The 16,602-nt window shown below is 35.2% G+C and overlaps 1 protein-coding gene across 4 annotated transcripts; it reads right to left on the bottom strand.

The window, feature by feature from the left end:
* Positions 1 to 637: 637 nt before the first annotated feature.
* LOC103713193 (pentatricopeptide repeat-containing protein At2g35130) lies at positions 638 to 16,187 on the bottom strand. Of its 4 annotated transcripts, none has more exons than XM_039132646.1 (8): positions 15,975 to 16,187; positions 15,032 to 15,225; positions 14,234 to 14,466; positions 4,718 to 4,967; positions 4,207 to 4,352; positions 3,929 to 4,134; positions 3,715 to 3,839; positions 638 to 1,402 (listed from the first exon to the last, which is right to left on the bottom strand). In XM_039132646.1, the coding sequence occupies exons 1-8, from the start codon at positions 16,040 to 16,042 to the stop codon at positions 819 to 821; spliced, it is 1,806 nt and encodes a 601-aa protein (XP_038988574.1). In that variant the 5' UTR covers positions 16,043 to 16,187; the 3' UTR covers positions 638 to 818. The 4 variants fall into 4 exon arrangements, with proteins under 4 accessions (XP_038988574.1, XP_038988576.1, XP_038988575.1 ...); XM_039132648.1 differs by having other exon boundaries at positions 638 to 1,394; positions 3,749 to 3,839; XM_039132647.1 differs by having other exon boundaries at positions 4,730 to 4,967.
* Between the last annotated feature and the right edge of the window lie 415 nt (positions 16,188 to 16,602).

Below are 16,602 nucleotides of genomic sequence, written 5' to 3'. Positions count from 1 at the left end.
ACCTTTTGTGAATTTTTTTAAAAAATTATATCAGAATTTTCAATTTCTTTTCCAAATTAAGCCTAACAAAAAGGAAAAAAAATAGAGGCCACCGCAATCGACCGCAATGCAAGCAAGATACACTTCACCTGGCTGGAATATGTAATCCATTTTGGAAGGCCATGTTATATCTCATCAGAAGATTCAGACAGTTGACCAAAGGTTTAACTCCTTGCTTGGGTATAAAAACAATATTGGATGGTTACATAGATTTGATGAAAAAGTAATCAAAATATTAAATATCAAATGCATGTAAAGGCCAAAAATATCATAATATTTTTTTTTAACTATAAAAGTTTAACAGAAAACCAACTTTGCCTTCAAAGAAGAGAATGATGGTTACCTCGCATGTCTCCTGCCAGCATTTCATGAAGAAAAAGCAATCGAAGTCGTAGTTACCTATTTGTAATTTGCCTCATCTAATATTCTCAGTTTGCCAGTAGAGGAAGGAGAGAAGTCACTCAAATTTTTGTATACAATTCAATCTTCCCTCAATTTTGATTTATAAGAAGTTTGTCCATCACATAATTTGGATTAATAAAGTCAAGACACATTGGATAGATGATACAGGAATAGTCCAGGAGAGAAAGGCAATAAATGAATGGCTGACCGAAGTGATGAAACAAATCTTCATATGTAATTCACAATAAGCTCTTCTTCCTGTATTATGTCAAACTATGTAAATTTTTGTTGTAATTCACAATTCTATAATGTGTAAAGAATTAGGTAACACTGGTTAAAATACTTATAATACTCCCAAAGGAAGATGGGTGAAAATATCAAATATGAAGCATGGTTCTTGCCTCCTTGTGCATTGATCTCACTATAGTAGTAACTTGCTCCATCTGCTCCTCATTGGAACATGAGGAGAGAAGCACTTTAGCAGTTCCACCATCAGGGTGACAACCAGCATCGATCATCTCTTCAAAGATTTCCAAGCATTTCTTGTACTGTTTCTTCCGAGAGTAAGCACCAATTCTCGAAGTCCATGTCACTACATCAGCCTTTAGTCCTCTACTGATAAGGGACTGAAACAGCTCCTCCATTCTACTGAAAAAGCCAGCACGCCCGTAGATGTTGATCAAAATATTGTATGTGCTAATATCAAGTTCATACGGGCCATTCTCCATTGCAGTTAATACCTCTTCCATCTTCTCAAACCGGCCTACCTTTCCATAAGCATTGAGCATCGAGTTCAGCACAAATGTGTCCGGCTCCAGACCAAATTTATGCATCTGGTTCATGATTTCCTCGCATTTAGGGATGTTTCCAGCCTTTGAGTAGGCAGATAGGAGTAGCATGTAGGACTTCATAGTGGGTGTCTCACCTTGCTGCTTTAGTTCTTCAAACATGGCCTGTGCATCTGTGGAATATTAGATAAAAAAGTAAAATAAGCCAATTGATTGAATATGTGATGATTGCCAACATGAATCAAATCCATCCATAATTTTCTTGGATGTATAACAACAGAATAGTGCATCACATATTCAATCAAGAAATAATATTATACTTAGAGAAAACATACAAAGGTTTTTAAGTAAAAGAATTCTGGCTATCAACAAGGAAAAACCCAATGAGAAAACAAATAATTAGTTCCATCGAGCATAATATGCCAATAGCTGTTTACTCAGACCTCAGCAAAGAAGGCAAAGCATTACAAATTTAAGAGAATGGAAACTTCTATCAAATCCTCTTCAGTGTATATATATATATATATATATATAAAGAAAGAGAAAACATGGTTTGAGTGGTTTGTCAATTTGTTTTTCATCAAGCTTTATTAGCTAGAATATGCTTGATGTGGCCATGGGTGTCAACTGAATATATGATAAGGGAGTTGAAATAGGCAAAAATTCCCAAATCAAAATGAGATAGCTGAAGAACTTATATTTCTATACACATTTGTATGCTGTGAATTTTCCTGTTCTAAAATATAAGCATGTTTTTGTGTAGTTTCTAGCCGAAATTAGTTTCTAATGAGTTTAATTTCCTTCTACATATTTAAATATCATTACGAGGTCAGATACTAGCCACAATCAATGAAGGTCATTGTGCCAGTACCAGGTGATATAGCTGTTAATATTGTGAATGGAATTTGGGCGTTCTACAAAGTTAGAAAAATAATAAATAATGAGATGGAAGTAAGAAAGCTGGAGCTTATAATTTCTTTTTAAGATTTGCGACCGACCAGTATTTTAAGGAACTACCGCCACATTATCAATTTCTAAACTATTAATAGTTTCCAAGTATCCTTAAGTGAGAGTGTATCAAGATTGACATCATTATCTTGATCATAGTTATCAGCAGTCCGTTGGAGCTCTAAATATGCCGCTTTCATTACTATGCAGCGATAATTGGATACTATTTCTTCTACCAATCACCTATAAGTGATAAAAATTTGGACTGCTTAAGAAAATGCATACCAGCGCACAGGTTTTTAAATTGTGACATGGAACATTCAGATAAACTGGCACCTTTCCAGAAAATCATATAACATAATTTTGCACAAAGGGAAAAATGATTAAGTGTACATGGCAAATTGATATGGCTTAATTTGTACTAGTATCAATACACTAGAAGAGGTACCAAAGGTCTCAAGATGTCTGAGTAACATAAAACAACCGGGTTAGTACAAACTACCATCTGATTCTTCTTGAAATCTTCTTTCTGCTGTCTATATCGAATGCAAATGCATGGGCAAACCACCCCCCCCCCCCCCCCCACCCCCAAACCCACAAAAGCTGACCACAATCATGCCACCTAAGGGCAATACCGTAACTTTCATGTGTTCGAGAATGATGTATACACATCCCCTTTTCCCGTCTTAGTTCACAAAAGCGAAATAAAAGAAAAGAAAGAAGGAAAGAAAAAGAAGAAAAGAAGTATACACTTCTCTTTTCTCAAATTTGCAATCATCATAACCAAGGTCCGGTATACCGGTCCGTACCGATTCCATACTAGTACGGCAGTCATACCGGCTGGTTTTTCAATGAAATATTCGTAGTACCGGATCCCACGCTGATCCGGTACCGGTCCTGCCCGGATTGATTCATACCGATCCCTGTCCGGACCGGTTCGTACAGGCCGATACGGCATACCCTGCTCATAACACTAGCCAAACTTTATAGAGATATAACACCAAAATTCAATGATGGTAATTGAACGCGTCTATCAATCCATTACTTTCTCATTTTACAAATGAATTTTCTGTCACATGCATTACGTGCAAGGTACTTTGTCTCGGTACCGGGCCCCATAACGGTGCCACGCTATCACTATGTCGGTACAGTATGGTAAGAGGCTGGTTTGGCATACCAAGTATTGATATGCCCCCCATATTGTATACCAGTATCAAACCAGTATGGTACAATATGCTCCATACCACCTAGTTCGGTATGATATGACATACCATGATTACATGTAACCCTAAGTCAAATTCACCTAAACGAGAAGTTGTATCTCTATTATTTTTTTCAATGCATGCAACCTACTATCATTGAATTATTAGAAATATTTAAATTATAGAAATCGAATGATATCAATTTCGTATTTCCTTCTAACAATCATGCATTTGCTTTTGTTTTCCCCCAAGTATAATGATATCCAGTATAACCGAGGGAATCCTTGCACATGCAAAAAGACTAGCATGAAAGAATGTTCTAAAAATGCTTTTACGTTCATGAAGACCAGCTCTTCCAAATGCATCTACCATAATGTTGTATGAAGCTCTATCTGGTTCACATCCCATGTGCTGCATCAGAGAGAAGATCTCTGCAGATCCAAATGGAAAACCAGCACGGCTGTTGCATTGAAAAATTGGTGGCATGACTTACCTCATAAAAATCCAACAATAAATTATTTGAAGGAGCATCAGAAGGTCAACACTTACCCGTAAGCTTCCATGAGGGCATTGTATGCATATACATCAGGTTCATGACCAGCTTCCTGCATCTTTTCAAATACTTCTTCAGCCTTCTCACAAAGCCCCTCCCTTGCAAAGGCATTTATTAAAGCCGTGTAAGTGCAGATATTTGGCTTGCACCTTTCTGTTTTCATTTCGTTAAAAACTTTCAGGGCCATAGATGATTGATTTGCCTGTCAGAGAGAGTAAGACAAAAATTACATTAAAGGATAAGAGTATATCACAAGGAAAAGGAAGTGGTTCACCTTCCCATATAAATTTATCATCATTGTATATGTTTCATTAGATGGCTGGCACCGATTTTTCTTCATCCTCTGAAATATTTCCACTGCCTTCTGACTGTTCCTTCCTTTCAATAACCCATCAATATATGCATTATATACGACAACACCTGAGCAAAATAGGAGCTGAATGAATTCATTATTTTATGGTGATATGAATAAAAAAAAGGAGTGTCCTACAACTGCAGGGTCTAGGGAGTGTCATGAGCAACCTCCCCCCCCCTCCCCAAAAAAAAAAAAAAAAAGAAAATGCGGAAAGGTTGTTTCCATATTTTGAACCGTCAAACCCAGGTCACACTGTAGCAACCTTACCAGTGCATCATGGCCCGCCCTCTTATTTTATGACTATATGAATAGCTTATGCAAATTCTAGCGAAGAATAAATATGAGTACAGGATTTCTTCTCCAACAACTTTCTTGAGTGCTAAAGGCATCATAATCAGTCTGAGTAAATATTACTAAAGTAGATATGTACTCAAAGAAATGCCCTTTTTTCTCATCTCAGTGAAGACAGCCTCAGCCTTCTCTAGCAATCCAGATGCACAGTAAACCCGCATAAGAAGAGCATAAGTATCTTCAGTTGGGATGCATTGGGCTTCCAAAAGTTGTAAGTATACCAGCTCTGCCTTATTGTACTGGAACTTTTGGCCATATGCATCGATGAGCAAGTTATAGCAGATTACATCAGGACGAAAGGAACTCTTGTACAGTATCCACTCGCATACCTAATGGAATACTTTTATTAAGTTAATAATCAAATTTACAAGGATGTAGGACAGGAAACTCACAAATAGATCATTGATGCAGAAGGGTGATCAAAATTTTGACCCTCCTTTTAATTTTATGGGCAGTTTCCATCAATGCTGATCAATTAGTTGGCAGAATACTGCTTTGATGTAATAGAGATTGCTTAGCATGTAGAACTAATCACTTCATAATTCATATACACACTTCCGTTACCATTTCTCCAACAAAGTAGCCGACTAATTCACAGAGAAATCAATACAAATCCTACTAGTAGTAAGTATTTGAATTACTGTTACTGATACTAGTATAATTACCTCCTTGATAATCCTGCAAAAGAATCTTATCTTATTTGGGAAAGCTAATAACAGTATTATACTCGAGAAACAATTTTCAGGACAAATAATGGTCCTACTAAAATATAGCTCATCCATAATGAAAGTACATGTAAAAATGCTTGTGGCATACTGACATTATGTTCAGCGGGAAAAAAAGTTGATTCATAATAAGAACATTGAAAAATGAATATGCATGGAAAACTCCAGTCTCTAATCGCCCTAGTAGCTAGGATAGCTAGGAAGAATCATATAGGGTCATGCCACTGTTGAAGATATTGTGGACAACTTTGGATCTCATCCTAATTTTCCAATTCGCTGGTTTTTATTAAACTGATACATTTCAAAACTCAGAGCAAAGGGGTACCCACTGAATGATTCTTGTTATATTTTCCTAATACATAATAACAGGAAGTAAATTATTATATCAAGGAATTTTCTGTGGCTAAGCTGACAGCCTGTCATTATCTGCTCAAATTTTTAGTGCATCCACAGAAATTTAAAACAGGAACCAAAGGATTGGAAATGGATGCTTTTGAAAGCATCAGGAGATAAAGAACCCTAGAAGCAACTCTCTAGTCTAATATTTGATCCTGAAAGACAAAATAGAACTCTCCATTACAGTTTCAAAAATGCATGACATAAATGTAGAAAGAAAGGCAAAGACCAAAAAGGTTAAAGTTGGTCATGAAAAAACATTGACAACATTAGTTAATGCTTCATGCAAGAGAGAGCCTGAAGCTGTATAGGTAAGGTAGATGGAGAATTGGCCCCCTAGGTACAGAATATAAGGTAGCATCATGACCAAGATAGGATTTTAGTTTCTAAATTGGGAAAAAATTAGACACAAAATTTTCAAGTCCTTACATACATAAGATGGCAAGTTCTGTTAAATGAAAAGAAAATGAATTTTATGGAAAACACCAATTTTTGTTTTACAGAACAATTATTCACTCAAGCTTTGAAGTGTTCCAACAGAAGAAACGAATAAAAGTAGTCATTCAAAACCTGACTTCAGATTTAGACATAAGTGGGGGTGCAATTTGAACAGCAGTCAAGTAGAACTCTAGACAACTTCATTACATTTTTGTCAGTGACAGAATCAGATTGTTTGATGGAGCTAAGATCCAACGTATAAAATATAAGCATTTCTAGAACTTTGATCCCAGACAGTTCTATTTCACTTAGTCATATTATCAAGTGTTCTGCATTATGTGAAGATCAAACACATATGAAAAGTTAATTAGCTTTTAACTTAGTAACATAGTGGGAACAATGACTTTCCCAGAATTAGGATAGACAGATTTAGCATATGGAGTGCTCCAGCAGTCCAACATTGAAGCATGCAATGCAATTTGCCACCTTCTGGCACATTGACTATGATAGTGATAAAATTTGTCATAGGTAAAATGTTTTGTTAAAAGAAAAGGGATGAAACATGTGAAAATTGTTGGCCAATGACAAGAAAAAAAAAAGGTTTTAACATAAACCAAATATCTGTAAATGCTTTAACCAAAGGTGACACATAAAGCGTCCAAAGAACATGATGCCCAAGAATTTGGTGGTGAAAATCAGTTGAGGAAAAGGTTACAGCCTTTCAAGAATCTATTGAAGAATGGAAAGTGTACAATAAAATCTAAAATAAATATGATGTTGGTTTCGAATAAACTCAGAACTCAGAAGGATGCTAAAGAAACTTGTTAGATCCAAAGATGAAGAGCAATAAAACTTGTTGGCAGCATGTTGAAAATTGAAGGAGTTCAAAAGAAAATCACCAATTTCAAGGTATGTAACAACAGGCTCTAATGGTTAAATACACAACTTCTCATGACAAGTAGGTTAGAGCAGACACGGTTAAAGGTGAGATTGAAATTTTCAGATAGAAATAATAAGGGGAAGAAAATTTGATGGTGTGGATCAAGTTATCTTCTCTGAGATGATTGTAATTTATTGAATAATGATGAGCAAAAGGAAAGGTGGAATAGGTTATTCTTGAAAGTCAACCACCCAAATATATGGACCAGGAGGACACGATTTGGGAATATGCATGCAATCACCTTTTAATGCAAAAATATTTAAGTAGACATGGTTATATGCAAAAAAAGTAACACAGTAAGCTAGATATAAACCAACCGATGGGTTAATTTGGTTAAATTTTGATTGTAAAATGAGCTATGAAAAGTAGAAAGTATGCTAGGAGATTCAAAGAGATAACATGTGCTCCATAATAAGTCAAACTTGAGGAACATATTACATGGTTGTGTAATGTATAGCATTTTACTACATGGACACAGATCAAAATACATGTATAACGGGCTATTGCCCAATCCATTATTCCAGAGTACATGCACAGTGTAGCGCATACAAGTACAACTATAACTGTTAACTATCCTACCCTCTCAAACTCAGCAGACTAACCATCAAGAGTACAGACAAGAGATGCTAAAATAACATGACAAATCTTCAACAAATCTGTAAATTACCCAGTAGACTCGAAGTAAGGAGCACAAGTAAACTCAAAGAGCCACCTGCATGGGAAACTCTATGCAAATGCAATAGCATCAGAAACGCTTCGTGCTGCTATCCCACAAAGCACATGCTGATACGTGCCAGGTGTTTTTATAAACCCTTGCTCCCCTTCTCCCTCGTCCCCGCTGCCATTACGTAAGAAAAAGAGGCTTCTTTTTTACTCTTTTCCTCCACGTCACCTCCTCTTCTCCTCTCTCAAGTTTGAGGAGAAAGAGAACGATGGCGGAGGATTCCGCTTCAATCACAAGCATGCCATTGCTAAAGGACAAGCTCAACAACATGATCCCAAATGATTCAGAATCTGGATTTCCACTAGATGTGGATGCATGTCTTGCAGCCCTACCACTTCATCATCATTCAACGTGCGGATATGCCATATGCCACCTGGTGACCAAATAAGGATCAACTACAACTAGTTTGACAAGTCACTTACCAACATACCCTTATCAATTAGGGGTGTTTGTTTGGTTTGCCCAGTAAATCTACTATAAGCCCCTTACCAAATAAGGATCAACTACAACTGGTTTCACAAGTCACTCACCAAAACACCCCTTATCAATTAGGGGTGTTTGCTTTGGTTTGTCCACTAAATCTACTATAAGCCAATATATTAGTTACCACTGGGATCACAATCACTTTTGCTCTTAAGTGATGGTTTATTACTCTTATTGAAATCTTATCACGTCATTAAATATATTCATTTGATGTATATTGTAATATTTCATATTCTAATAATTACTTCTTTTTATAAACAATTGATCCTTTTGCTTTGATAAAAAATGCAACATATATATACTTCATTTTCTTCCTTAAGATTTTTTCACAACTTTGCTAAAAAATGTATTTAAAAATATCAAAAACATATATATTCCTATATTTAAATATATGTTTTCTTAAAAACTCTCTTAAAAGTAGATAATTCATTATTTTTTATTAATGCTGCAATTAAAAAGTAATGGTGGTACTTAATGCAGAAATTTTGTTAATATTTTTATATTATATATTTTATTTTAAATAAAATTTAAATTTAATATTTAATAGAAACTCGATCCACCAACAATTTAGACCATCGGTCGGGTCGATTTTCGTGCAGGTTTAATTTAATAACTATACCTTAGACTCTTATGCAGTTATTAGTGCATCGCTACAATCCTGATAGTGAATCCCATTCCATTCATTATGACAATATCATTTACGTTAGTTGTTCTTATTGGATTCCATTCAAAATCTAATTTATATCCAAAAAATATTCAAGTTATATCCATATTTGAATAGGACAATATGGGTATAAGTAATATCCAGCTTGTATTTGTAACCATTTAGAACAAATATGAATATTAATTTTGGAATATGTTTAATAAATATTCAAAACCTAATTTAAGACTGAATAATATTCAATTTATGTCCGTATTTGAATTAAAAAATAACTGATACCCGATTTGCATCTAGATTCTTTTAGAACAAATATAGATACTAATTTTGGTATCTATTTAATATCCATATCCATGTTTATATTTGCTAAAAAAATATGGATACAAATATGGATAAACCAGTATTCGATCTATTTTTAGTACCATCAACCTCATAATTTTATGGAAGTCCATAGTATTAATCTTGGCTCTGCCCTCACTAGAAAGACCATAATACTAAGCCAATTCTGCCAAAATGTCCAAAACTTGAACACAAGCCCAAGCATTACTAATCTAATCTAGTTAGCCAAATCATGTTTTTTTAATATGATGGTTTGATAACCATTGGTTAATTTGAGCGCATCACCTTAGGGGCCCATACATGTTTTAAGCTGGTTGAGCTGAACCAACTCCAAATATACTTGAGCCAACTCCTAATATAATTGGACGAACTCCTAATAAAGCTGTAATCACAATTTTTTGTCTTCAACCTCCAAACAATGACCAAGGTTTCCAAAATCACAAGAATCCTAATATGGTGGTTGGTATTCTTCGCTGTCAAATCAATAGGACAAGTCATCAATCGGTCTTTTCCAAGTTTGATCTTTAAAACTTTAAATTCTTTGCTTAATCAAGTTTAATTCGAAAATTCCAGCAAAATCTCCCCTTCAAGACTTTTTTTTATAATTCTATAGCCAAAGCTTATGAAAGCTCTGGTTTTAAAACTGGGACATGGAGCCCAGTATGATACAGAATCTCTTAGAGACATGACAAAAATGGCTTGTGGTTAGCCAATCATGTAAACAAATGACTAAGTCCTATGGTGTTACATGATTAATGGTCTCTGGCAGAAGGAAGGACTTTTAGTTCCTACCTTATTAGGTCACACCTCCATAGCAAAGGACAAAGAACTTACAGTTTTCAAACCCTTCCTCTTGGTTTTCATATTCATAGATTGAAAGAGTTCAAGTTGCACTAAAAACTCAAATTCTCAAAATTAAAGAGGATTCTCACTCAAGATCCCTAATTTAATGAATCAATTAAGGATATTGATTTTGATGTGAAACTTAGTGATTCTATTAGATAGAGAAGGAAGAAATTCCTTCTATCCGCTTATCTCAGACCTCACAGCGGAACTAATAATAAAAATATAGAATTCTGAAAGTAGGGCTCTAGACACTTTTTTTCTTTAATTAATTGAGTATAAAGTGAGACATAGAGCCTCAATTTATAATAATAAGCTCCTAGTCCTCGAATTCGGGTCAGATTTTTCATCTAATCCAGAGAGATGAAAATTTTCCTGAAATAATTAAAATATATATATTAAGACAAAATTTATCATGGGGCTAATTCCTATGTCAACTTTATCTCCTGCCACCTTGCCTAATTCCTCTCTTATTCTAAAATATGACCAATCAAAGTCATACCCAAAAAGGAAAGTTCCAATTTAACTAGAATGTTTCAGGCCCCAAACATCATCGAACCCTCAGACAAACTTCTTAGATTTTGTCATATCCTCATAGCATTCATCGAGAGCTTCATTTTGGAACTTGGCATGCTGAAACAGACACCATATGAAAAAGTTATGGCCTCCAAAAGTTATGATTCACAATCGAGTCCCGAATATGATATCTTGCTTCCAAATTCCAGCCAAACCTACCCGAAGTGGCCAAATCGGTCCACAAGAGGTCCAGGGGTCCTCCTAGATTAGCTAGTTAGAATCTTTATGGGATCCTAACTCTAGTTTCTTTCCTCTTTTGGAAGGAAGAATAGAATTTCCATTGAAGGACCTTGAGATCTAGCATACTAGCATAGATTTCTCACTAGATCTCAAAGCTAAGTTGGCAATAATGCTTTCATCAACTTCATATTCAATTATTAAAGAGCTTAACTTATATGGGTACTCAATTATACTATTAGAGGTAAAATGATAATTGTACTAAAACGAACTTCCTAGTTTTGCTCATATAATATGGAGTTGTCACTAAGTAAGGTCCCTAGTCATTCCTATCTTCAATAACTAAATTCCCCCAGTTAACTCAGGGTAAAACACTTGCTATGCTCGAGTCACAATAGTAAATGGACTATAATTGGGTACCATCAGGCCAATGACATGCAGCAATTCCCTATTATTGGAGACTGTGCAATTTTTAGAGCAATCTTAGATGATTGTTCATTAAATAGTCAATGAACCCTTTGTTGACTTCAATATTTTGCACCCAAAGTCCCTACCTAATCATATTATGCTCAAGATCAGAAAGCTCCATTCTTAGTAAAGTCAAACCGAAGGATAGAAATTTTCACCGCCAACATATAAGGATAACTAGCATTAAATGACATAATCATAAAATAAGAGAACAATGAAGCGACAAGAATTTCAGCGAGCAAATATGTGAAGACATGAATTAGATTATAAAATCTTGACATACTAATAACAAGTACCTTGTACACAGAATTCAGATAATCAACAACAGCAACCCTCTTTCTATCATCATGAATTTCTACTCATCCATATCAATGTAAGAGAGGCCCCTAGGGACACCTTCAATAAGGTTCTATTTACCAATATTCTCAATGCCAAAAAAAAAAAAAAAGAAACCATATTCATATCCATATCCAACACTGTCTGACTCCATACCTGAATCTGATCAAATAGATAATTTTATATCCAAATCCAACCCATCCAAATTCAGATTTTATCAACCTAGTTATAACCTTATTTTCAACTAATCATCTTTTCAATAAATGAATCATTTTCATTTATTCTTCTTGTTCTTGTATCCACTCAATCTATTTTGAATGAACAAAATCTCCTTTATTTTTCTTTATGATGATCTGCTTGATTATCTAGATCATTCAAATAAAGACATGAGATGCAATCAAAGAATGAATGCATCTCAAGAAAGAATTGAATGTAACGGTCAATCCATAGTTGCATTTCAATCACTAGATCACAAATCCCAGTTAAAGTCCTTTTTCATTGAGGCATGAGAAAGAACCCATAAAATCAATCATCACTCATGAGATTTCAGCTCTTCGAAAATTTTATATGGAAACAAGAATACTATGAACTGGAACTCATTTTCCAATTTTAAAGTATGTGTTTAAGATTATTTTTTTTAATTTCCCATTGTGATATGTTTCCTTTTTTACATCGAGAAATATATTAAGGGGAATTTGTATTTTGAATCAGGCATTTTTGTCATAAGCACTCTCACACGTGTTTCATACATTCAACTTTATCCTTTCCCTACTGTTATCATCACTTCTCCTGTATTGGAAAGAAGTCAACATCAATCCTTTAATCTTTGGACTACGAACACAATCAAACTAATGTTGCATGGCATAAATGGTGGATTGATTTTGAGGCATATTGCAGAATTTTAATAATGAAAGAGCAAGAAACCATCATTTGTCAACCCATCCATGCAAAATACTCTATAATAAAATAAAAGCATAATCTTTTAAAAGTGAAGTTTTCCTAGAAGCATCATCTTCTCCTTAAACTTGCAAGCATACATACACATACACTAATACACACATGTTAAAAACATATACATATGCATTTCATTTTCACAAGAGTTTGGAACATCCCACACACACCACATTGATATAGACACAAACATGTATATGCATGTGTAAGGATGCCACCTCACTCAAAGTATGTCGTACCGGCCCGAATTGGATGGTACGGGATACCCGGTGCCGGTGGCGGTATGCCAAAAAAATTCCGTACCATACCGCACTGAAACTGTGCTAGTGTGGCACCGGTACAGAGTCTGGTACTAAGACGGCGAACCTTGACTTCACTATTTTTGGAGGACTATCAAACTACCTACCAGCTTGAAAAATCATAACAATTTAGCTACTTATATTTCCTATAGTGGTAAAATATGGAAGGCTTATCTGAAGCCCACGAACCCTACCATTTTTGTATGTGGTATCTCAGGTGTTTGTTGCGGCATTATGCATATTTGAAGCTCAAATATTCAAGAATGACTAGGCTCGAACTTTCTTGCCTTTTAGAAGATGTAGTAGCTTGTAGTGTGTCAATGTGTCCTATTGTGTCATTAGCGTGTTCAAATGCCATACAGTCTTAAAGCTCTTTTATATTCCTTTTGTTTCTTAAATATCTCATTTTTAACTAGAATCAGTTGTCGTGTGCTAAATCTTGATGGCTTGATACACCATATCAGAAGTAAATTTGCCTATGTTGCAAAATCTTTACTTCTCTACAATGTCAGCTTGTTGTATATGACTAGGTCATAAATTTGACCATTTCTTAGAAACCAACGACCCATGTCACTTATTTAAAGCAATCTGTAAAATGATTGAATGCAACTTCCAAGCCATAAAATCCTCAAAATTTGATCAACTAGGAAATTCATAATAACAAAGTGTAAGATTTGCAACATCTAGATAACCTAATGCAAAGTTGACCGAAAATTTCCAATTCTAGTTCAGAAAAGGATCTCAAAACATCGAGGGTTTAGTTTAAAGCTAAAAATCCATTATATACAGATTCATATAATGTTTGTCTCTATTATATTAAGACAATTAATAATACAAGATATGTATTTAACATGTTCAAAGAGTATGAACTAGAATTTGGATAAGCATTCAGATCCAGTCCACATATGCTTTTGATTGGACACTGATTAGGTTTGGTTATGAATTGGGATCTGAATCTTGAAATACGAATTGGATTCAGCTTTTTGGATCCAGATTTGGCTCATATGATATGCAAACTGTATGTGACTCACCATCCCTATTTGAACAACAATCAAGCATTCTTTCCAAGAAAGATGACATGATGATGACAATTTCAAGACATTTACTAAAAGAAGAAAGTTCATATGACCACTCCTATACCTAATTACTCACGAATGATAACTTTTTAGTGTTGAAAACAAAATAGAAAGATGAATCATGAATGATAATATAAAGAAAATGAAGGCTTAAGACAGTTCTTACTGCTATAATTGGATCCCAATTTTTGTTGAGACGAAGTTGAACAACCACATTGATTAGGTCATCCCACACATTGTGAGTAGGAGGAAGAGCATCAAGGGAGACCCAGATTTTAGCAGCATCCATTTCCATTTGCACAAATTTTAGAATTTGCTGAGCCATGGGACTCAGAACAGGGAAGACTCCATCAACAAAACCAGATCCATACTTCCATCCCCGTGCCCTCAGTGAACCACCTATACAGAGGTTTTATATAGACAAGACATTGCTTTAAGTAGACAGTAACAAGAAAATACAAAAAAAACATGATATTATTGGAACCTAGGCATGCAATACTATTAAGATATCAGAAATGAAATCAAACCAATTCGTGCAACCAAAGCTATACTTTCAGGATATGAATGATTTTAGTGAACAGTTTGCAGAGGAAGCTTTTTATTTATTATGAAGCATTTTACAAACTTAAAATTGACTTTGCTAACAAATTTTTGGAGTAGCCTTTAGTCTTGCTTACTTGCGAGGCAAAACATCTCTGATTTTCAAAATTATTTCTACAACTTGGAACTGACTTATCAGAGATGGACAACATAGTAAAATATAGAAAAGATGTTCTTAAATGCATGTTCAGTTTGGAAAATTTACATTTGTTCGCAGATGAAAAATGATATAAAAGGTAGAGGATTCTTTTGTAAAAGTTGTGTTATCACTAATAATATTGGTATACCAACTTTAGAGAACAACGATCATCACTTTCCAGTACACATATCTTCAGCAGAGTAGAACATATCAAGGAAGAATTACCCTTTTTCCTCGACAATTTTTTTTCATCAAAGGTTCTCCATCTCCCACGCTTGTCAAGAAACACACTTTCATGCCTTTCTTTATCAATAGTGCCATTGGAATTCTTGCCTCTCTTTCTTAAAATGTTTTCGCAGCCAATGAATTTGCATCTTAATTTCCCAATGGAATGACATAGTGCAGCCTTGGTCATCATCCTACAAAATTTGATAACATAGAAAGATGACAGATCACAAACAAATTCTGTATACCTATGTTGGTCCATCAAAATGTACATTTCCCATTAGAAGTTTATTTTTAATTGGACTCCAACTAGTATCAACCCTCTGAATTGACTTCTAATTTAGCGGCTGATGAATCTCTTTGTCAGAGAGAGAGAGAGAGACTTTTTTATGAAATCAAGAAAACCAGTTGGTGGGTTATACACTAAAGCTGGATTATACATTAAAACCCAGCCAGATGTACATGGAATGAGACTGCATCTGAATATGAATCCTCTGAGCAATTTTTCTAATGGAATAAGGATGCTATGATCATAAAAGTTTTCTGAATATTAAATTGAAGTTAATAAATAATTTTTGCATGCATCTACAACCCTCAAATTTTTATAAAATAAAAATTTGGACATACATAGTAGCTCTCACATGATTATAACGCTAGGAGATGATGACTCCTAGAAAATCCTATCCTTGAATGCATGTCAGTGGCTTTAAGAAGTCTGGATTACTTAGCGGCAGGGAACAACTACAACCCCTCCCGAACCCGACGCGAAGCCGCATTTCTGCGTTTCCGAATCGTATTCGGATGGGAATCCCGGTTCCGAAGAGAAAGAGGCGCAGTGATGGGGAGTGGCCGGGAGAGGGGGGGGTGCGGGTTGGGGGTAGAGATTGGAGTCGAGTCAGTAATGTGGAGAGTAGAGAGAGAACGAGAGAGGGAAAGAACCAACCTCGACGGCGAGGTACTCGAGGACGGCGGTGAGGTGGATTGGAGCGCCGACGCCGACGCGCTCCGCATACTCGCCGGACTTGAGGAAGCGGCCAGCGGGCAATCCTAGACGTCGCCTACTTCGACGCTCACAGGAGCAAGAGAGCGCGAGCGGGGACGAGAAAAGAGCGGTGGTGTGTTTTTGTTACCCACTATATCCAACTGTTGAACCAATCCCGTGCCTCGGATCGAGATATAAATGAATCGATTTAATTACTCATTCAATTATGAATAAATCAGGGTTACTACTTTGTTTTGGTAGTTAAGGGGAAGATGGATTTAAATCATAAAAAAATATTTATCCTTAAAAATAAATAATATGAATAATAGATTTTTTTTTTTTTTTTGCTAAAGGTGAATAATAGATTGTTGCTCAAGATGACGGAGGATGAGTAAATTGAATTTTTCAACCAAAAAAAAAAACAAATTTAAACAAAGCTCAAGCAAAACTAATATAAACTTAATTATGCAACGTGGGAATAATGTAAATTAAGTATGTACAGCAAAACTAGTGATAAATCAATGTATAAGATGAGAACGGGCGAAAATAATATAATTTCAAAGATTTTATACTAGTTTGGAGCCAAACT

Source organism: Phoenix dactylifera, chromosome 12 (genome assembly GCF_009389715.1).
Source record: "Phoenix dactylifera cultivar Barhee BC4 chromosome 12, palm_55x_up_171113_PBpolish2nd_filt_p, whole genome shotgun sequence".
NCBI lineage: Eukaryota > Viridiplantae > Streptophyta > Magnoliopsida > Arecales > Arecaceae > Phoenix > Phoenix dactylifera.
The sequence above is the reverse complement of the archived record's forward strand: the minus strand, read 5'-3'. Positions and strand labels throughout refer to the sequence as shown.

Coding starts and splice junctions, on each gene's coding strand:
- LOC103713193 (XM_039132646.1), bottom strand. CDS start 16,042: ATGCGGAGCGCGTCGGCGTCGGCGCTCCAATCCACCTCACCGCCGTCC. Junction 3,840..3,928: donor GCCCTCATGGAAGCTTACGG/GTAAGTGTTGAC, acceptor TCAATGCAACAG/CCGTGCTGGTTTTCCATTTG. Junction 1,403..3,714: donor AAGAGCTGGTCTTCATGAAC/GTAAAAGCATTT, acceptor AATATTCCACAG/ATGCACAGGCCATGTTTGAA.